Source organism: Mus pahari, chromosome X (genome assembly GCF_900095145.1).
Source record: "Mus pahari chromosome X, PAHARI_EIJ_v1.1, whole genome shotgun sequence".
Lineage (NCBI taxonomy): Eukaryota > Metazoa > Chordata > Mammalia > Rodentia > Muridae > Mus > Mus pahari.
In genome coordinates, this window is record NC_034613.1 from 116,066,455 (window position 1) to 116,088,684 (window position 22,230).

At 44.2% G+C, this 22,230-nt stretch overlaps 1 protein-coding gene and 3 pseudogenes across 1 annotated transcript in view; 2 read left to right on the forward strand and 2 right to left on the reverse strand.

The window, feature by feature from the left end:
- Positions 1-4,697: 4,697 nt before the first annotated feature.
- LOC115063228 lies at positions 4,698-4,812 on the reverse strand (annotated as a pseudogene).
- Positions 4,813-9,613: 4,801 nt separating this feature from the next.
- LOC110314498 lies at positions 9,614-16,214 on the forward strand (annotated as a pseudogene).
- A 250-nt stretch (positions 16,215-16,464) lies between these two features.
- On the forward strand, positions 16,465-17,498 carry LOC110314499 (annotated as a pseudogene).
- Positions 17,499-19,074: 1,576 nt separating this feature from the next.
- Esx1 (ESX homeobox 1) overlaps positions 19,075-22,230 on the reverse strand; it is a 4,566-nt gene continuing 1,410 nt past the window's right edge. The window contains exons 3-5 of the mRNA XM_021188700.1: positions 21,555-21,987; positions 20,436-20,481; positions 19,075-19,554 (exon numbers count right to left, since the gene is read on the reverse strand). Of these exons, the coding sequence (XP_021044359.1) occupies positions 19,075-19,554; positions 20,436-20,481; positions 21,555-21,987 (959 nt within the window). The remainder of the gene's footprint in view (positions 19,555-20,435; positions 20,482-21,554; positions 21,988-22,230) is intronic.

Consider the following 22,230-nt stretch of genomic DNA (forward strand, 5'->3'; position numbering starts at 1 on the left):
AGAGAGAGAGAGAGAGAAGCTAAAATTTAAATTATTCAATTTTAAAATTATATTACATTTTATTCATTATTTTAAATTTAGTTTTCAATTATGAGCAAAACTATGGCATTTATCTTTATATGGTATCTGTTTTTTTTCATTATCTTTCTATTTCTATTTTAGCAAATCTGGTGTGTGTGTGTGTGTGTGTGTGTGTGTGTGTGTGTTGCCTGCACATTTGTATGTCTGGTACCCAAGAAGGACAGAAGAAGACAGTCAGATCCCCTGGAACTGGGGTTACAGAAGGTTATGGGTTCCTATATAATTGCTGGGACTCAAACTTGGTTCCTCTGGAAGAGCAATCACTGACTTACCTTTCCAGTCCTGGTCTTTTTTTTTTTCTTTTTTTTAAGATGAGGATGGTGCTAACCTTTGAATAACAAAGAAATAGTAGTGGTGAGAAGGAATATTAGGGGAACACAGTGGATGCTATTGAGGACTACATGGTGCTTTTACAAATTTATAACTTGTAACAGTTCTGTGGCAATGTATTAAACTGTGCATTTATTTCCTATGTAGGTGTGTGTGTCTGTGTGTGTGTGTGTTGTTGTTGTTGTTGTTGTTATTGTTGTTGTTGTTTTAAGACAGGGTTTCTCTGTGTAGTCCTGGCAGTCCTGGAATCACTCTGTTGAGCAGGCTGGCCTCGAACTCAGAGATTAAAGCCATACACCACCACTGCCTGGCTATGTGTTATAATTTTTAAAAAATATCTCAGTGAGGCATGATAGTACATGCTCCTACTCAGTATTCCTGGACAATTGAGAGGCTGAGGCTGGAGGGTCAAATCCAAGAATCTGAGACATGGTCAAACAAACAAACAAACAAAAAGTAAGTCACAGCTGGACTTGGTGGTCCGGACCGGAAATCCCAGCCGCTACAAAGGCTGAGGCGGGAAGATTGCAAGTTCAGGGACTAAGGAGGCTACAAAATAATTTCAAGGCCAGCCTGTGCAAAGCAGTGAGCTCCTCCTCCCCTAAGAACTGAAAAGAGGACTGTGGATAGAGCTCAGTGATAGAATGCTGCTTAGCATGTGTTAGACCATGGATTCAGCTCCCAGTACCACAAGAAACAAAGCAAGCAAAAATGAAAGATCTATACATCATTTAGCATTTTAAACCTACTTTCATATGATGCCTAAATATCTAATTTTAATCTCCCTACTCTCCAAAACCTTCAAGGCCTTGTCTTCCCATAAAATTATTGGCTCCTTTTTTTTTTTCATTTTGGTCTGTTGTTGTAGCATAGTACTTGCACTAATGTATTATGCCTCTCTGTCATTTTGTGCAAAAAAAAAAAAAGTAAGTTCCTCTCTCCCTTCCTCCCTCTTTCCTTCCTTTCCTCCCACTCACCTCATTGAGAAAGAACCTCATTTTGTGCTTAGAACTTATTCTGTAGCCCAGGTTGGACTCAAACTCATATCAACCGCCTGGCCTCAGCCGATCGGGTGCTGGCATTACAGGCATGTGTGTGTCACTAACCCTGCCTGGAGGATTTCTTTTTTTTTTTTTTTTTTTTGGTTTTTCGAGGCAGTGTTTCTCTGTGTAGCTCTGGCTGTCCTGGAACTCACTCTGTAGACCAGGCTGGCCTTGAACTCAGAAATCCGCCTGCCTCTGCCTCCCAGGTGCTGGGATTAAAGGCATGTGTCACCACCAATGCCCAGCTGCCTGTAAGATTCTTAAAAGCAGATTATTTAGCTTTTCATCTGAACACAGAATACAGTGCTTAGCAGTTGACAAATATTTATCAAGAAAATACACTGTATTAGTTCTCACATTTTTGCACATAATAAAGTATTCACAGCTGGAAAGATCAGCAGTTAAGACTCAGGAATGCTCTTGTGTAGGCCCTGAGTTATCTAGCCCCTTTGTCGAGTGGCTCACAACAGTCTATAACTCCAGCTCCAGGAAGATTTGACCACAGGATACCTGTGCTAATACATACATATGCACACAAAGATATAAACACATGCAAATTATTAAAATTAAGATAAAAATTTTAAAAATTTTTAGATATTTTCTTCATTTACATTTCAAATGCTATCCTGAAAGTCCCCTATACCCTTCCCCCGCCCTGCTCCCCAGCCCACCCACTCCTGGCCCTGGCATTCCCCTGTACTGGGGTATATAATCTTCGCAAGACCAAGGGCCTCTCCTCCCATCGATGGCTGACTAGGCCATCCTCTGCTACATGTGCAACTAGACTGGTTAGTTCATATTGTTGATCCTCCTATAGGGCTGCAGATCCTGTCAGCTCCTTGAGTACTTTCTTTATCTCCTTCATTGGGGCCCTGTGTTCCATCCAATAGATGACAATGAGCATCCACTTCTGTATTTGTCAGGCACTGGCATAGCCTCACAAGAGACAGCTATATCAGGGTCCTTTCAGCAAAATCTTGCTGGCATGTGTAATAGTATCTGGGTTTAGTGTTTTTGTTTTGTTTTGTTTTTTTGTTTATTTTTTAAATTTTTTCCAATTTATATTAGGTATTTTCTTCTTTTCTGAGTGGACAAAACTCATTGAGTCCAGGTGTTGCTGATAGTATGCTGGTCTAGGGCCATTTACTAGAACATGGCAGCCTATTATGGAGGACACACAAAGAAAACACTCCCTCTACTGATTGTCAATGGTTCCTCAGCTAAAAGTGGGGTCTTGCCGGGCAGTGGTGGTGCACGCCTTTAATCCCAGCACTTGAGAGGCAGAGGTAGTGGATTTCTGAGTTCGAGGCCAGCTTGGTCTACAGAGTGAGTTCCAGGACAGCCAGGGCTACACAGAGAAACCCTGTCTCAAAAAACAAACAAACAAACAACAAAAACCTCTCCAGTCTGTGTTCAAATTTAAGCTGGCTTGATAATGTGCATACTACTTTTTTGGAACGTGCAAAATCCTCATCCCAGTGTATGTGGCTTTCCATCCCACTTGCTTCATAGTTTTCCTGTCTGGCTAATGACAGTGCTTATTGTTCCCTAACCTGGCCCTTCAGTTATGAGCAAATTTAGTTCATCAGCTCTTCTCAGAGCCCTTTCTGGAAAGCTATTTCCTCTTCATTGCTTCATTGCTGACCTAGAAAATCTGGTTCAAGACCCCTAAGCTTCCAAGGTCCCTGCTTCCTTGTGAACACATCTTGAATGTTAAAACATACATACATACATACATACATACATACATACATACATACATACAAGCAAACAAACAAACAAAACATGTGTTTGACACTCTTTCCTGGAGTTTTCAGTTTAAGGGGTGGGGATTGGAGAGAGAGAAGGGAAAAAAGAAACAAATAGACTAACCTCAAGCAGTCAGAAGCCTTGTGAAGGGCCTGGGGGGGGATGGATGGTTCTGTGGGTAAGGCAATTGCTACAAATATTTGAGGACATTGACTTCTGGTCTCTCCACACTTGGCTGCATGGGGGGGGACCTCATTTGGTGGAAAATGATTGGGTAATGAATGGGTCGTCTAAGAATGGGGAATGCTCAGGGTCTACTTTCCCCAAGTGCTGTAGCAGATGAGGGAAAAGGGCCAGCTTTCCAGCTCGCAGGATCTGTCTGGGCCATCTCTTTCGCCTGTACGTGGTAGGGTGGATAAAAGGGGGGAGGGGAGAGGGTTTTTTCTCCTTGTTGTTTCCACTACACAGCAGGCAACAACAGGGCTGGCTCTCCCATGCTTGTGCCCTCAGGGGGCCAGCTCACCAGCAACCTCTACTAGGGCCAGTTCTGTTGTGCTGCCCAGGCAAGTTACAGGGCCCACTCCCTTGAGTACTGTATCAGGTGAGGGGCAGAGACATCACTCCTGCTCTTATGATCCCAGGGCCAGGTCTCCACCTATCAAAGGTGGTGAGGGATGTGGTGGGGAGGAGAGTTTCTCTTCCCTCATCCACAGCACTGTACTGAAGATTTCAGTGGTAGGGCCAGCTCTTTCCTGCTCATCCCCTTGGGGCAGCTCACACAAAGAGCAGGGCCCAGCACTTGCAGCTGGATAGGGGTGGGGTCAGCTTTCCTGCTATTATACCTCCAGGGTGAGCTCTCCCAAGAAACCCAGGTGAGAATTGGGCCCAGTTCTGCACAGTACTCAAACAGCATCCCTGGGCCACAGCCCAGACCAATTAAGTCCACCTGGCTTTTTGTGCTAACAGAGCCCCTGCTAGGCAAGGCTCCCAGTGTCAGCACAGGCCAGGACCCAACCTTTGTCCCAGGTTGGTGGTGTCATTGGCTATGCACATCAAGCTGATCCTCACTACCTTTGCTCCTTTTAGTGACACTTGGGATCTCTCAATATCTCAGGAGTGGTCTCAGGAGTGCTATGTTTCGTGCACTATGGTGCCAGACGGGGATCATCTTAGACATCTTCTCCCCCTCAAGCCCTGTGTGGCACCAAACTAGTGGTCATCTCAGGCTAGCTCCCTGTCAGAGCCTCATGGAGCTGATCAGGCGGTTTCCTCAGCCTTACTCCTCACCTAAGCCTGCCCCAATGGCTCCAGTACAAGGGTTGTTTGTGTCTGACTCACTCCTGCCCGGAGGGCCTGTGGTTCCAGGTGGGATTCTTCTAGATTCCTACGGTTCCCCACCCTGGGAGCCATGTGGGCCTATGCAGTGTTGTTAGCTCCCTGTCTGGGGCTCTCAGCATCAGAGTGGTGGTGGTCTCAGGCTCAGATTTTTCATCGACTGTTAGGCTATTAACCATGCATTTGTTCACAGGTTAGAACACTGAAGCTAGACATAGCCTCTTTCCTCTCTGCCACCTCCCACAGCCATACCTGCAATGCCCATAAGGGCAGAGGTAACATCATTGAAATGGCTGACTTTAGAATCTAAGCCTGAAACAAGCACAGGATAGAGGCCTCGATTTACCCATCGAAAAGGGTAAACGAGACTGTGTGATTCTTAACTCTCTATTTCTCAATCGCAATCTTCTAAGACATCTCATAACCCATTTACAGCTGCTGAACTGAGGTAAAGTGGGAGGAGAAACCTGTGCATTATTATTATTATTATTATTATTATTATTTAAAGGTTATTTAAATATTTTGCTGCCTAAGACACTACAATGACTAAGAACTTGTAGTACACAGCTACAAGAAGTTACTGAATTAAAAGTGACTACCATCATCCTAATGCTTGCAGGCCCCTTTATGTTAATTCACAACAACTTAAATCTGTGAATGATGAGGTATTCTATAATGAGTAATGTCACCTACTATTATTCTTTCCAATATTAGTCAACTAATGCTGAATAACAACTAAGTACAAAATTCAACTGGACACAACAATTAGCATTTGTTTTAATAAATGGATTAGAGGTTGTTTGATAAGACAGGCCTGGAGATTGTGCTTCAGGCTATGTATGGTGTTCACTTACGGCTGCCGGTTGGTTCACATTTTCTATAGGTATGTTCAATCTGGGGCACAGGGTGAAGAAGAACAGAATGTGACCATTCTTCTGATGACTACAGCAGTGTCACTAGGGCTGTCTTTGAACTTTCTAGGTCATACTTGCCTGGAATTTAAAGAGATATGCTTGCCTCTTCCTCCTGACTGCTGTAGTAAAAGGCCTGAGACACCACACCCATCTGTAGTCAAGTTTTAAGACCTGTTTTAGGCAACATGGCTAAAGAACTAAGATACTCAATAAAGGCTATTCCTGGAATGCACAAAAAGGGACACAAAAGAATATAGTCACTGTACAGCTAAGTTTCAGTCAGATGCTAGGAGCTAGGGAGGCTCCTATTAGGTAAGTGATGCACATTTCAAGCATTCGGGTGCTATGTGACATGGGGGTAATGTCTGGGTAAGCGAACCTGATGAAAGAAAATAGAAGGAGGAGAGGTTGATAGAAAGGGCAGGATTCCAACAGTCAGTTCCTGAATAATTCAGCTAGAGGAAGAAGGACAGAATGGTACAAAGAGACCGTCAGAAATGAGCAAGGCATGGTCATCTATTATAACACCATGATGTGTCACAGAGTCAGGCTGGAGACAGACTCCTTGCTAGAACAATAGACGAAAAAGACAACTATTCACTTGCTCTGAATGTGCACTAAATCCTGCCAAAATGAGGGCACAAAAGCTCAACACAGTGAGTACAAAGAGTAACAAAAGCAAATAAATGGAAATTAAAATGTAAAAGGACAAATAGGAAAAAAGGGATCTCCTGGTGATTTGCCCCCCTTTTTTAAAAAAATAAAAATAAAAAAAATATCTACAATCCACATGAACCTGTGTTCTTGGCAAGTATGATTCTATTTAATTGAGATATTGAAGTCTAATATTAAATTGTACTCCACGCAATGACAGTTTGATCAATTTTGGATTACATGTAGCATAACGGTCCTGTACATTTCTCTCTCCTACCACCTCCTGGTATGGGCTGGAGAATGAGGCATGGAGGCCTATGAGCTGACTCTCATGTTTCCCTTTCTTTTGTTAAGCCCAGGTGGCCAGAGCTACCTCCCTGGTCTCCACTATCTACCTCTGAGAGACACCAACCATATAATAATGACCACTCACCACACAGTTCCCTAAACCCAGCCACTAAGATGAATTCCATTCTCTGGTGGATCACCCTGATTTTCTGCTCTGGTCATCAAAATTTCTTTTGCTCTATTTATTTGTGTCTCTTTTACAAGGAGACCTGAATAGAGACTGGGCAGAGTTATTTATTTTTTTTATTTTTAATTTTTTTATTTTTTTTGGTTTTTGTTGTTGTTGTTGTTGTTGTTTTGTTTGTTTCTATTTATCTGGTTTTTTTTGTTTGTTTCCTAAACCACAATGCAATATTTGTAGGCCTGGAATGGAAATTTATGTTCAAACATGACATTTCTCAGCTGGCTGAGTCTTCTGTGGTGGCTGTGTTTCTGAAGGGCCCAGGTGTACCAATTATGCTGCCCATGTCTGCATGGTAAATTCTTGGATCACTTGTGTCTTTTGGTGAAGCACAACAGAATGTGCTTTTAGAAGGAGACTTTTATGTATTTCTCCAGTCTAAAACTATTTGCATGTAAATGTTGGGAGTCCAGACATTCTCCACAAGATCTACACTTTGCACGAGAAGCCACACAAAGTGTTTGGGATGCACTTGAAAATTCTATTTTGGTCCATTGTACCTTAAGTCCTGGCTGCACAATGCCACAGTGACATCTGAGTAGGAGAGACTGGCACTGAAGAAGGCAAGGCTTAGCCACGTGTCAAAGTGACTACAACTTGTATAGTGACGGTTTACAAACAAAGAAAAGAAAAAAGTTAACTCAACACAAGCCCAGAGCTGGCCCTTGGCTTATGTGTGCTGTGGTGCCAGTTGGCAGACACAGCTTTCCAAGGGGATTGGGGGAATTGAGGGCTATTGTAGTGGAAGCGCATGCAGCCTTTTGTGAGGAGGGTACAAACTACATTGCACTCTCAAGCCCCTGCTGTTTAGTGCTGGAGAGTGGACACCAGGATACTGCATGTCTTCAGGAGAACTTGCTTATTTTTCCTCCAGCTAAGCTTGGGCAGATGGACCGGATAAATGCCGAGGAGATATGTATGTCTGGGCTCCTCACGGGACAGTCTTAGGTTCCAGGAGAGTACATGATCACATAGAGGATGGCCTTTTCTGCCTTTGCACTGTCCCAGCCCTGCACTCCCTCCTGTGCAAAATGAGGGCAGTGTACTGGATGACTATAAGCTCCTGGAATCTTACCTTTAAAGTGGGTTTCTCCCAGGGGCCTAGGGAAGCGCTTTGAAGAGTGGTGTGAAAGAATATGGCTAGGTTCCTGTCCTCAACTTCCCGTAAGAGACCCAGAAACATCGAACTGTCTCACATGGGAAATTAAGGTAATGTTGTATGAGGGTACCTCAAAAGAAAACAAGAATGTGTTTCCTTGGAGAGAGATGTTGGGTAAGGGCTCTTGCTGGTTTCTAACTACATTGAAAAGTTGAAACAGTATGGAAGTCTCAAATAAATCCTCCTTCCTGCAATACTTTGCACTTTTTTTGTCAGCAAAGGAGGTATATGATGAGATTTATATCAAGATAGCTGTTTCTAGCCGGGTGGTGGTACACACACAGTGTACATGCTAAATAAATAAATACATAAATAAATAAATATTAAAGAGAATAAAAGTGCCTTTCTTTAAACAAATGGGAAAATGATTGTTTAAAAAAGGAGGGAGCCAGCCAGGCCATGGTGGCCTTTAATCCCAGCACTTGGGAGGCAGAGGCAGGCAGATTTCTGAGTTCGAGGCCAGCCCAGTCTACAGAGTGAGTTCCAGGACAGCCAGGGCTACACAGAGAAACCCTGTCTCTAAAAACAAGCAAACAAACAAAATACCAAAAAAAATGATAGCTGTTTCCTGCAGTGATTTTGTCCACTAAAAGTTTGAGAACTCATGGCCAAATTGTATGGGTCAATTTGTATCAAATTTGCACCTTGTCTCAATGAGAGACCATGGGCTAAAACAAAACCAAAACCAACTTGAACTATCAAACAGGAAGCACAGGTAAGGACCGTGTTTGAGCACTGTACTTTACCTTGAGGTCTTCAACAACTGTAAAAGTAATCAAACCGACCATAAAGGATGGGACAGAAGTTCTCAACACATCCACTTGTGCTCACAGCATTCCCAATGTTAGATACAATTGCATGGCAAGATTACATCACAAGGCAAGTTGTCTGTCCTTTGAAAACAGTTCAAAACAAGGTCTGTTCCCTTGTTTTCTATGTATTTACAGTATTTTCCCTCCTTATTTATTTATTTATTTATTTTTGGTTTCCTGAGACAGGGTTTCTCTGTGTAGCTCTGGCTATCGTGGAACTAACTCTGTAGACCAGGCTGGCCTCAAACTCAGAAATCCACCTACCTCTGCCTCCCAAGTGCTGGGATTAAAGGCCTGCACCACCACGCCCCGGCTCCCTACCTTTTTGTAAAAATTAATTAATTAATTATTATTATTATTTATTTATTTTTGGTTTTTTTTCGAGAAAGGGTTTCTCTATATAGTCCTGGCTGTTCCGGAACTCAGGCTGGCCTCGAACTCAGAAATCTGCCCGTCTCTGCCTCCCAAGTGCTGGGATTAAAGGCCACCATGGCCCGGCTGGCTCCCTCCTTTTTTAAACAATCATTTTCCCATTTGTTTAAAGAAAGGCACTTTTATTCTCTTTAATACTTATTTATTTATGTATTTATTTATTTAGCATGTACACTGTGTGTGTGTGTGTGTGTGTGTGTGTGAGAGAGAGAGAGAGAGAGAGAGAGAGAGTGCATGTGTACATGCCATAACTTATAGCTCATGTATGGATATCAGAGGACAACTTGCAGGATCGTTCACCCTGTAGTTCCTGGGATTTAACTCAGTCCAGCTTGTCAGTAAGCAAGTTTGTTTACCTGTTGAGCTATCTCACCAGCCCCATCCAGGCCTTCGAGGATGTCTCTGGGTGGCTGCGAGCTTGGCATGGCAGAAAGAATGGTGGTCACCCGAAGGCTAAGGCTGGCCCTTCAGGGCTTCCGAGGCCTGTGGCAGCTGCACAAGAACCGCAGGCCACTGCCCGCCCAGAGGAGACCAACTATGGAGGAGCACTCAGACCTGGATGAACAGAGGCCTTGATGGACCTGCAGGAAGGTGAGCGGCCCAGAAAAGCGGTGAGAGGAAAGATCAGTCTGAAGGCTGGGCTGTGAATCTTCCTTCTACCCAAGAGAAGCAGAGATGCACCAACCACATGAGGTCAACTGGAAACGTTGGCAAAGACTTAATATGAAAAAGCAGTTCTCCAAAAAAAATTTTTAAAAAGAAAGAAAAAAAGAAAATAAAGAAAAAAAAGAAAAAGAAAAAGCAGTTCTCAACTCAGGCTGTTTTTAAACTTTTGGCTAAATCTGGACCTATAGCTGCAGAGATTGCTGACTCAGGGTAAAGTAGAGGTAGGAGATCAATGTGTAACCAGTCGACATAAAAACTCACTCTGTAGACCAGGCTGGCCTCAAACTCAGAAATCCACCTGCCTCTGCCTCCCTCCTGAGTGCTGGGATTAAAGGTGTGCACCACCACACTTGGCTCCCTCCTTTTTTTTCCCTTCAGTACAGGGTCTCTCTTAGTCCTGGCTGTCCTGGAACTCACTTCGTAGACCAGGCTGGCCTCAAATTCAGAAATCCCCCTGTCTCTGCCTCCCAAGTGCCCTGCTCTCTCTTTTTATCCTATTGTATTGTGTATACATTTTATTCCTCATTTCTTACCTCTCACCGTGTGTGTGTGTGTGTGTGTGTGTGTGTGTGTGTGTGTGTGTTTGAAAATGCCAGGTTTTTTTGAAAATGTATTTCTAGCTGCTCTGAAGTGCCTGACATATTTTATAAGTAGTAAAACATTCTTTAAATACATTTTTGTTCAGATTCATTTGAAATATTGTTTGGAGAGGAATAGCCAAACCTCTCCTCAGTTGACCACATTGTGTTTGTGCCCTGGTTACCAGGAGAAGGAAATCCAGAGCTCTAAGCCAGTGTGGCCCGTGGGTGGAAAGGAACCACTGTACCATTTTCTTGGCTTTTCTGTGTACATAGTGTATGTAACGGACAACGGGGGTGGGGTGGGGGTCCTGATTTACAACATCTAGTCACAGTAGATGTTAAAGAGGTTGCCAGTGTATGACAAAGTAGAATTAGTAAAACAAGATTTTTTTTTTTTACATTTTGTGTTAAAGAATTTTTAATTACCATTGTTACATACATGTGTACCCTTTACTGGACTGCTGTGTACATAATGGATAGCAGTCCTTACTTAAAACATCTGGTCTATCTAGACATTTAGAAGAGCCCAGCATATGTTAAATGTAGAGGTAGTGAAGTATCACTTTGTAAATATCTTTTTGCAAACACCCCACTTTGGGGAGTGGGGTGATGAGCCCCTCTGAGCAGTACTGTCTTTACTTGCTGGGGGTGGGTGGGTTTGGAGGAGGTGCTGGTAGGCAGTGGCAATGGCCACCTTTTCTGATGCCATTTCTATATATTTGCATCTTGTTTTGCTGTGTTTATACTGTGAATAATGGACAAATATGTCTAAATTTTCAGCATCTAGACTCTAGATGTTAAAGAGGTTGCCAATGTATGACAAAGTAGTAAAATTAGCACATAGTGTACACCATTAAAATTCATAGAAAATTTTATTCTGTAAATGGCTCGGGGATAGGATTTGCTCAGCTGTTTCTAACCATTACACATGCCTATATTTGTCTACTGGTTTGAAGGGAGAAGAAAGTGGGTTGAAGCCCAAATGGTTATATTTAGAAGATACCTCAGATAATAACCATTGCTTTGCATACAGTTTTATTTACCAATGCCATATGAGTCATAGATAAGTTCTTACATGAAACATCTAGTCTTTCTAGATATTTGAAAGTGCTTGACACACTCTAAAAGTACAGGTAGTACAATAATATTTTGTGTATATAGTTTTCTAAACTGGAGAAATGCTGTGTGTAGAAATAGAATTGTTAGCCCACCTCTGAGAATAGTGTACCTGCTGTAGTTGTTCAGTGGATCGAGGAGGTGGGAGGGAAGGAACTGTAAAAAGATTCCGTTCACGTGCTAGACATTTCTAGCTTACCCAACACCCCGTATGTTGTATGCATCTCATGTAACTTTGCTATACTGTATATATTGTACATACTGGACAAACGAGTCCTGTGATATCTAGTCTCTAGGTAGTCATATATACAAAAGTAGTAAGAAGAGAGTTGTGAAAGTGTATCATCCAAGTGACCAGTGCCTGTGTCAGGGGAACACAAGGCGGGCTGAAGGGGAAGAATGGTCAGAGGCCAAAATGTTCACACTTTGAGATCTAACCATCGTTACATGTGTGTTTCAACACTACTCTGTATATAGGGGACAAATTCATGTCCTCATCTGAAACATCTTCTAGGTGTTTAGAAGTGTACAAAATATGTTAAAAATAGACATAATAAATAACCCAGGGTGTAGATTCTCCTGTTTAAACTCATGGTGAAGTGCTGTCTTTTGGAAATAGAAAGACAGAACCGCCTCTGAGCAATGCCTAGGAGGGTCTGGATGGGAGGAAGAAGGAAAATGAACGAAGGCCCCAATGCTAACGCAAGTTTGGTAATTGTTCCTTATATTTGCAATGTATAGAAGAAGTGTCCAAATTTGCAGCACCTAGTCCTCCTAGACAGTCAAGAGGTGCCAGTGTGTGACAAAGTAGAGTTAGTGAAAAGGCATGTTTGTAAGTTATGTTAAAATTTGTATGGAAAAAAAAAAACGCTTCTTAAACCCACTTAGGAAGTGAAATTGTTAATCTCTCCCACAAAAACATGACAGCTGCATACACATGGCCCCTGGGTGAAGAGAACTGGGAGAGGAGCTAGACCAGAACCTTGCTGTTTGGAAGGTTGCTTCTGACCACAGCCTTTGTTAGGTGTGCTGTGTATTCACTGCGGTGTACACATGCTGGGGAAACGCAAGTGCTTACTGGGAACATCTGGTCTCTAGAATTTTAAGTGCATGATAGACTTAATGATATGGCAATGCATGCCTTTAATTCTAGGGCGAGGCAGGTGGATCTCTATGTTCTGGGTCAGCCAGGGCTATATAGACTTTGTCTCAAAATAGTAAGAAAGTTTGGACTGGTAGGGTGGCTCAGTATGTAAAGGTGCTTGCCACCAAGCTGGTGACCTGAGTTTGATTTCCAAGAACTACTTGATAGGAGAAAAGTGATTCACAGCATATCTTTTAGATTCCACACAAGTGCAGTGGCACCCGTGTGCACATGTACATACAGTATTGTATAAGTGTAAAAAAAATGCACAACATGGGCTGACACCACTTTTTAGGATTACTTTATTATGTCATAATAATGGTCACACCGGGAAAATGGAGGTTAAGCTTGGCCTTTGAGCAGATGCTATCGCCAGGTGGTGGAGGTGTGCTAGGGCAAAGCTTAGCGCTCAGAAAGAGGCAATGTAGCTGTTGGTTGGTTCAAGTTGTCTAGCCATTGGTTAGGTGTGCATTTCAGTTAATGTTGCCAGGCATTGGAGGTAAATCCCAGTGCCTAAAGGATGTTAGAAGTAGCAAAAGAGTCACTAATGTTCAGGCTAATCTTTTGGGGAGGGATGCCTTCTGGGCATGGCCTTTGTTAATCCTCTCACTAGTATCACCTATGGATGAGGGAAAAACTGCTAGTACCACTACGTCCAGAGGACAGCTGTACCAAGGGGCCCTATGTGTGTGCATCTTGGTAAAATACTTGTGTTCATTTTGCACAGCTCATTCCTGAACATTATGTCCTAAAGGAGAGCACACGGTTAAAAGTAGAACTATGGGAGAATTGACAGAAGGGTTCCTCTTGAACATGGAACTGCTAAGCCATGTCTGGACAGTGTGGGGAGATTCATGTTACTAGGCTGACCGAAGAGGCAGAGAGGTTCACAAGCCAAGTGTTGAGACTGACATCCTGAGAGCACCCGCTATAGGTGCACCTCCCAGCTGCTCCATGGGAATACATTTTTAAAAAAAAGATTTATTTATTTATTATACATAAGTACACTGTAGCTAGCTGTCTTCAGACACACCAGAAGAGGACATCAGATCTCATTACAGATGGTTGTGAGCCACCATGTGTTTGCTGGAATTTGAACTCACAACCTTCGACCTTCAGAAGAGCAGAGCAGTCGATGCTCTTAACCACTGAGCAATCTCTCCAGCCCAATGAATACATTTCTTGAGCGAGCAGGAACACCCCTTCTTCTACATATGTTAGTGTGTAGAACTGATGATGAACTTAGGAATGCTATACTTAGTGTGGTCTGCTGTGTTGTGTTTCCTTGCACTGAATGATCACAGAATTTTATGTAACTTTGCCAGTACGAGGCCATACATTATGTGAAAGGGTACTAAGCATTCCTAGCTGGGGAGAGAGAGAGAGAGAGAGAGAGAGAGAGAGAGAGAGAGAGAGAGAGAGAGAGAGAGAGAGAGAGAGGAAGGACTTCTTTTAAAGTTTGTGTGGGTCTGCTGGTCCAGAAAAGAACACTCTTTAGGCAGTTCCACCCCACCAGACTCACTATGGGGTCTGTGACTCAGTGCGCTCCTGTTCGGTCCTGTTTGAGAGCGATTTGCACTCACTGCTCATTGCCCTCACGCGCTGATCCCCAAAGCGCTGGTTGCACACTGAGCACCGAATCGAACGAATGCAGAATTTAATTCTAACGTTGTCCGTCTATCTAGAGACCTGCTGCTTTTTTTTTTTTTTTTGGTCTTCTATGAAATTTCGGTTGCCAAGGAAGACGGTATTACAATTTTGTCTGACAGATTGAGATGGCATAGTGTATTCTTCTTGGTTATCAAAATCCTCCCTCGTCTATTGTGGGGTTTTTCGTTTGTGAATATTCACAATGTGGGGAAAGCGTAGTACAGACTTAGAACGACACATCGAGCTGAGTGACTTGTGACTGGGTGACTTCGTTCTTGCCTTCTCGTGTTTTGTTTCCTGTAATGCACATATTAAAAAAAATAGACGAAAGCTTCTTTGAAAATATGTTTTTAAGAAGTAATATGCACGTCTCTTGAAGTCCTCGTACGTTATGTGAAAGCGTACTCATTCCTAGCTGCCAAGAGGAAAAAAAAACTGTAAAAGTTTGTGTGGGTCAGCTGGTCCAAAAAAGAACGCAGTCCCACTGGACGCACTACAGGGCTGTGGCTCCGTTTGGTGTTTGAGAGCGATTTGCACTCACTGATTCAACTGGAAGCGCCCATCCCCAATGTACCCTTTGCTTGCTGGCAGTGCGAAGCAAAGGGAGGGAAGGGTCCAGCCCCCTAGCCCGTGCGGGCCTCCAACAGATCACACAGCGTCCTCCCTTGGACCCCGGGCTGGAACTCCTGGCAAATCTAATTCCTAGGTTCAGACCACCCCTAGCAAACTCGGAGATGATCACTATATCCCCCAACGCAGTACTACCCAAATGAAGGTGGTGGGGAGAGATGGGGGAGGAGGGAAAGTGGAGGGGGACGCCCACCAGGAAAGCATCAGAAAGCCTGGGCTCTGAACTGTTTTGATATGAAGGAAGCCAAGATCCTCGGGCTCAGTGGAAAAACCTCAGAGTGCCCCAGAAGGCTACCTACCAGAACAGACTGGTGGTACTCTACAGTCAGAAAGCCACGCCTGGCTTCAGCCGGAAGGCTTGCAACAGATACATTCCTTCCCTGCCAGCCAGGAGCCTTGATGTCCCTAAAATCCAGAGTGACTACTACCTGAATTGGAGCTCTGGAAATGTTTTGGCTGTGGCGCTGGAGAACAGTGTACTTATGGAATGCTGGTTCCAGTGACATCTTGCTCTTGGCTGCGAATGGAGCAGCCTGGGGACTACATATCCTCTGTGACCTGGATCAAAGAGGGCAACTACCTAGCTGTGGGCACCAGCAATGCTGAGGTGCAGCTATGGAATGTGCAGCAGCAGAAACGAATTCGAAACATGACCAGTCACTCCGCTCGAGTAAGCTCCCTCAGTTGGAACAGCTATATCCTGTCCAGTAGTTCACAGTCTGGCCACATCCACCATGTGGCCACACTGAGTGTCACCCTAATGTTCGGGTAGCAGAACACCACATGACCACACTGAGTGTCGAGCGGCCATAGCCAGGAAGTATGTGGGCTGCTCTGGGCCCTAGATGGATGACATCTGGCAAGGGGTGGCAATGAAAACATTGTCAACGTGTGGCCTAGTGGTCCTGGAGAAAGTGGCTGGGCTCCCCTGCAAACACTCAACATCAAGGAGTTGTCAACTCTGTTGCATGGTGTCCCTGGCAGTCCAATATCCTGGCAACAGGAGGAGGTACCAGTGACCGACATGTTTGCATTTGGAAAGTCTGCTCTGGGGTCTAAGTGCCGTGGATGTGCAGTCCCAGGTGTGCTCCATCCTGTGGCTTCTCCATTATAAGGAGCATATCTCAGGTCATAGCTCTGCCCAGGATCAGCTGGTTACTTAGAAGTAACCAACCATGGCCAAGGTGGCTAAGCTCAAAGGTCACACAGCCTGGGTCCTGAGTCTTATGATGAGTCCAGATGGGGCCACAGTGGCTGATGAGACTCTATGGTTGTGGCCGCTGCTTTGAGTTGGACCCTGCCCTTTCCCAGGAGTGGGGTGGGGAGGGGGCTGGGGAGGGGGAAGCCAGTGTAGCTAAAAGTAGCCTTATCTACCAAGGCATCCATTGAAAACAAACCTTTTCTCCTTGATTTTTTTGTTTATTTTTTCTTATAAAGTTCATATCTTCCTTTAAAAAAAATGTGTGTGGGTCAGACTAGGTCTGAGAGTCAGCTATGGGAATTCACTTCATTAATTATTTATTTGTTTTTATTTGCATAGCTGTTTTGCATGCATAAGTATCTGTGCACTATGTATATACTTGGTGTCTGCAGAAGTCAGATCCCTTGGAACTGGAGTTACAGACAATTGTGAGTTGCCATGTGTTCCTGGGAACCCATAGGAACTAAGATTCTGTTCAAGTTGCTTAATGTAAAAAATATACATGGTGAAATTGTCTGCTTTTTAGCTGGGAAATCTATGGCAACTGGCTCTTCTGCCTGTAAAGAAAGGAAGCAATATCTTTTAATGGTTCTTTAATAATATTCCTTCCTTCCTCCCTTCTTGCCTTTGTCTGTCAGTCTGTCTGTCTCTCTCTGTCTGTCTCTGTCTGTCTCTGTCTCTCTGTCTGTCTCTGTCTCTCTGTCTCTCTCTCCCTCTCTCTCTGCCTCTCTCTGTGTGTCTCTCTGAAACCATGAAGGCTGTTCCAGAGAAGAAAAAAAAGGCTTCCTGCTATGCCAGAAACCCTTATGGAATTTTGCAGGGTTGAAAGTGAAGCACCTGCAGAAGAAGTTTGCCTTGAAGACATTGCCCTGAAGGCAAGGAGGAAGCTCATCTAGGAGAAGACAGAAGCATTATTACAAGGACTGCAGGCAGGTATACCTTTCCTGTAGTCAGGAAAGCTGCAAACTTTTTAAGTACCCCCAGAAGCAAAATTGATGTTTGTCATCAGAATCTGAGGTCTCAGTGGAGTAAGGCTGAAGGTCTGCCCAGTACTGCAACTTTGTCTTCAACCGATTTTCAAGGGCACCTTTGTTAAACTCAACAAAGCTTCAATTAACATGCTGAGGATTGTGGAACCCTACATTGTGTGGGGGTACCCCAACCTGAAGTCAGTAAACGAGCTCATCTACAAGCGAGGCTATGGCAAAATCAATAAGAAGTGAATTGCCTTGACAGACAATTCTTTGATTACTGGACCTCTTAGCAAATTTGGCATCATCTGCATGGCGGATCTAGGTCATGAGATCTATACAGTTGGGTAACGCTTCAAGGAAGTGAATAACTTCCTATGGCTCTTCGAATTATCTTTCCCAGGAGGGGAAATGAAGAAGAAGACAACTCACTTTGTGGAAGATGGAGATGCTGGCAACAGGGAAGACCAGATAAACAGGCTTAACAGACAGAAGAACTAAGGTGTCAGCTATGGTATTTTTGTAATTTGGTCAGTTAATAGACAGTCAGGGCTTGGCAAATCAGTAAAAAAAGGGGGGAGGGTCAGGGTCAGTATGGTCATTGTTGTTGCCATTATTATTATTATTATTATTATTATTATTATACATTTTATTTATGTGTGATGGGAGTTGAATGCTGGTGTGCATGTGCCACGGTGCATGTGTGGCTGCTCCACAGAGGACAAGTCTGGGGTGTCAGAGTCATTTCTTTCCTTCCACTGTGAGTTCCAGGTGGCCAGCCTTACAAGGCAAGAACTTTTACTCCTGAGCTATCTCCCTTTCCTGGGTTTGATGAAAGGGTATAGGATAGGAATGGCTCCAATCACCTCCTCCTCCACAAAATAGAAAGCATTTTACAAAACTGGGGCCTTGGTCAGGGGACTACAGAGACAGGCCCTTAAGAGTGGTGAGTAACCTGGAGTGTTTCTCTTGAGTCCAGAACTTGGCATGGGTTCCTTGAACCACCATGCTTAGAAATGATTTTTTCTTTTCCAGGAATACTCCCCAAACCCATCAGGCACATACATGTGCTCTCACCTAGACAAACTAGTAATGTGAACTGAGAGGGTGGAGGTATAGTTACAGCATGTTACTCCATGCATACTTGCTTTGGGCACTTGGAAAACTTCATAATGAACATGGCCTATTGAAAGTAACCTAGGGCTACTACCTTTTAAAAGGAGTCCTCTTCAACATTCTGTTTAAATTTCCTTCCCTTAGCAATTTCCATTCATACCCCTTTAAAAAATTTTAATTTATATTTTATTAATCATTCCATTTGTTTACATCTCAAATGATATCCCACTTCCTGGTTACTCCTCCACAAGCCTCCCATCCCACAACCTTCCTCTCTCCTCCCTGCCCTTTGACTCTGTGAGTGTGCTCCCCTACCCACTCACCCTCTCCAGCCCCACCACTTCAGCATCCCTCGCCTATGCTGGGGCATCAAACATCCACAGGACAGACCTAGGGCCTCCTTTCCCATTAATGTCTGATAAAACCATCCTCTCATGCCTATGTATCTGGAGCCATGGATCCCTCCCAGTACACTTCTTGGTTGGTGGTCTAGACCCTGGGAGCACTGGGTCGTCTGGCCAGCTGATGGGGTTGCACTCCCCCCCCCACTCTGCTCTTCCAGTCCTTTGGCCAACTCCTCCACCAGGGTCCCTGAGCTTGATTGGCTCCAAGCATCCACATCTGCATTGGTCAGTTGCTGGCAGAACCTCCCAAGGAACAGCCACACCAAGTTCCTGTCAGCCAGCGCCCCTTGGCAACAGCAACAGTGTTGGGGTTTGGTGTCTGCAGACAGGAGGGATCCCTAGGTGGGGCAGTCCCCCTACATCTCATCTATTCCCTTAAGTTGGTATAACTCTCGAAGCCAATATGCTGCTAATCCAAACTTTTATTGAAAATCAAAACAAAGAAGGCATTAACTTTGTACATTTCGTTTAACAGCTTCTTGACAAGTAATGCTTGAGAGTGTTTACAAACAATATCAATCTGATTGAAAAACACTTTTGGAAAACTGATGTAGACTTTAGTATCTATATCTGGGACCTGCAAAATTTTGGTTGCGGTTGGGGTTGGAATTAGGGTTGGGGTTGGGGAAGGGGTTGGGGAAGGGGAAGGGGTTGGGATTGGGGAAGGGGAAGGGGTTGGGGTTGGGGAAGGGAAAGGGGAAGGGGAAGGGGAAGGGGTTATATCTCAGCGCTGCATTGGGTATGTGCGCATCAGGTGGTACAGGTGGCCAGGGAAAAGGTGGTGGAGGGGGTGGCCTAAATGGTAGAGGTATTCCGAATCCTGGAGGGGGCCTGGGTGGAAGAGGCATCATTTGAGGATGCATGGGACGTGGCACCATTGGGTAGCATTTCCAAATAACCTCCACAATAGGGATGGGACCATAATGATCATCAAGATATACACCCACAGGAGGACTCATAGCGACTGGAACCATGTTTCTGAATGCTTGTGCCCGCCGAAGTCGTCTCCACTTGGCCCTTCTGTTCTGAAACCAAACCTTCAATCAGAGGGGAAAAAAATAATTGTTTAGGATATTGGATCATGAATGTCATAATAGAAAATAAAACTATATGCAACTCAAATTACAAATAACAAACTAAGCCTGGTGTAGAGCTTGAGGTATTGCTGTGTTTCCCTTCTCTCCCTTTACTATTTTTAAACTATTTTCTGGGCCATAGATGCAGATGAACTGTACCAGGTCCTTTCTGGTAATGTGTCTTTCTGGATGCTCTGCAAATAAGTATACAGTTATTTCCACCACATACCCATTGTATGGCAAAAGAAGCCTGTCCTAATTTTCTACTAAATAGTTATTTGATGCACTTATGTTTTAAACATTTTCCCCACAACCTTTTTATTTCCTGAAATAGAAAGTTTATCAATACCTAAATAAATGAAAAAGGTATTTTACATTAATACAGATAAGAAGGCAGCAGGAGAAGAGCATTTCTCAGTGAGATTCCAGAAAATATACATTAAAATACTGCTAAAATAGGAAAACAAAATCTTAGATGTAAGAAAATGTCCTTTTGAGAACCATCGCCCATATGATCAATTGAGTTACCATTAAATTAAATGAACATTACAGTAGAATAAAACAGAAACACCATTTGGACTTACTCTTAATAGTTAGCTCTTCTGTCAACTTAGAAAATAAAATTTTCTTTAAACTTGGAAAAAAAGAAATAAATTTCTGAATAGACAAGTTACTTGAACTTTAATTATAGTCATAACATTGAAGTTGTATGGAATTTGAAAAGAAATGCCTGTCAGATCACATGTTTATAACCTTTTGATCATTCATAGGTCAGTGAAATTATAACCTGATGTGTGTTTTAGAATACCTGTCCCACATAACTTTTTCAAAAATTTACTAACCTGCACTCTAGGTTCAGGTAAGCCCAGGCGTCGGGCAAGCTCCATTCTGATGGGAGAAAAGAGGCAATGGTTAGTATTGGGAGTTGTGGCTAAAATGAAAGACAGGGTTGTAACCCCACGTTCCAATGCATTTTTCTATAATACAAAGAGAGACTTGATTTAGGTGGTGGCTTCCTATTCACAAATTATCTGTTCAATTTAAATATTTTTTAAGGGAAACACGTGAAAATGCCTGATAGTTAGCTAAATATGACTTTTCTGTCTGTGAAACAGCAGAAAATCTTAGAAATCTTTTTCTTTAGACTGCTCTGTACAAAACCCCAAAATGACAAATTATCCAGAAAGTGCCCCATCCCTGTTGTAAGGTTGGGGCTCAACTCAGGACTCTAGCCCTCCTTGGCAAAATACTTAGCTAAACCCTAACCCCCAAGATGATGATGTTTGAACCTGAATATTTTTGATTATTCGAAGACAGCGAAATACACTTTCAAAGAAGGAAGTACAAAACTACTTAGGGTCGAGCGTGCCCAGGGGAGATTTTTTAATTTTTTTTTCTGTTTCTAAATTGGAGGCTGAGTGCCTGGAAGTCAGAGAGGGGCTCTGTCTTCATTGCTTAGGCACACCAACCGGTTCTGGTCCTTCATTTCACCGGGGCCAGAATTGGGAGGCCCAAAGCAAATCCCAGATTTTGGAAATTTTAGCACTCTCCAGGGCGGGGTGGGAGAAGAGTTCCTGGTGTTGCCCTGCCCTACCACAGGGACACTAATTTCGCGCACAAAATCAGTTTTTAAAAATTCACTAAATGCAGAAAAAACACTATTTTATTTATTTATTATTAAAGCCAAACTGCAAAAGCTCATTCTGAATTCACTATCAACATTTTAAGTAAAGCAGGTTTCTCACTCCGCTGCGAGATAGCTCCGCTGCCTCGCTCCTTCCCGCTTGCCTGGCAACCAGTGTCAGCTTTTGCGCGCTCTGCTGGCCCAGAGCCCGCAGGTCTAAATTGGACCCCTGGCTCTTCGCGCCCCCTAGCGGACCCCTGACTCTGGCGTGCTACCACCCAGCAAAGCCCCGAGCCTGCCTGCCACATGGTCGCCACCCCAGGAAAAAGCCACTCACCTAGCAAACAGGTCGGGGTACTGGACGCGCTGGAAAAAGGCCTCCAGCTCCTGCAGTTGGATTGGGGTGAAGCAGATGCGGTAGCGGCGGGGCTTCGGCTCCTGTTGGGGTTGCTCCTCCTCCGGCTGCTCCTCCTCCAGCTGCTCGTCCTCCGGCTGCTCCTGTGGCTGCTCCGGTGGCTGCTGCGGGGCCTGCGGCTGGTTTGCCGGCAAGGGCCGCATCAGAGGACGCATCAGGGACTGCGGCACGGGGGCGGCATCCGCCTCCCCCAGCTGAGCGTTGGACTCCAGGAAGCCGCCTCCAAGGTTTTCATTCCCATTCCAGGCTTGCAGCGCTTCTGTAACTGGCGCTGCTGCTTCTCCTCTTGAGGGTTCAAGTCCCTCGGATTCCTGGTAGTTTGCTTCTTCCAGAAATGTGGAGTTGAACGGAGAGTCTGGGGGAGGGGAAAAGCACAAACAAACAAGATCAGCTCATAGGTGCCCAAGAGACTTATGGAAAAGAGTGGGTGAGGGGCTCCACCTAGAGGGGTGGTCGCCCAAGAGGCGCTCGGGGAAAGGGAGGGTGAGGGCCTCACTTTAGAAGGGTGGCATTTGACTGCATCAGTTGCGCGTCTCTCCGCTGCCATCCCTGCTCCCCGCCACCCCTCTACCTGCTGCCTTCTCCCCCACGCTGCGGG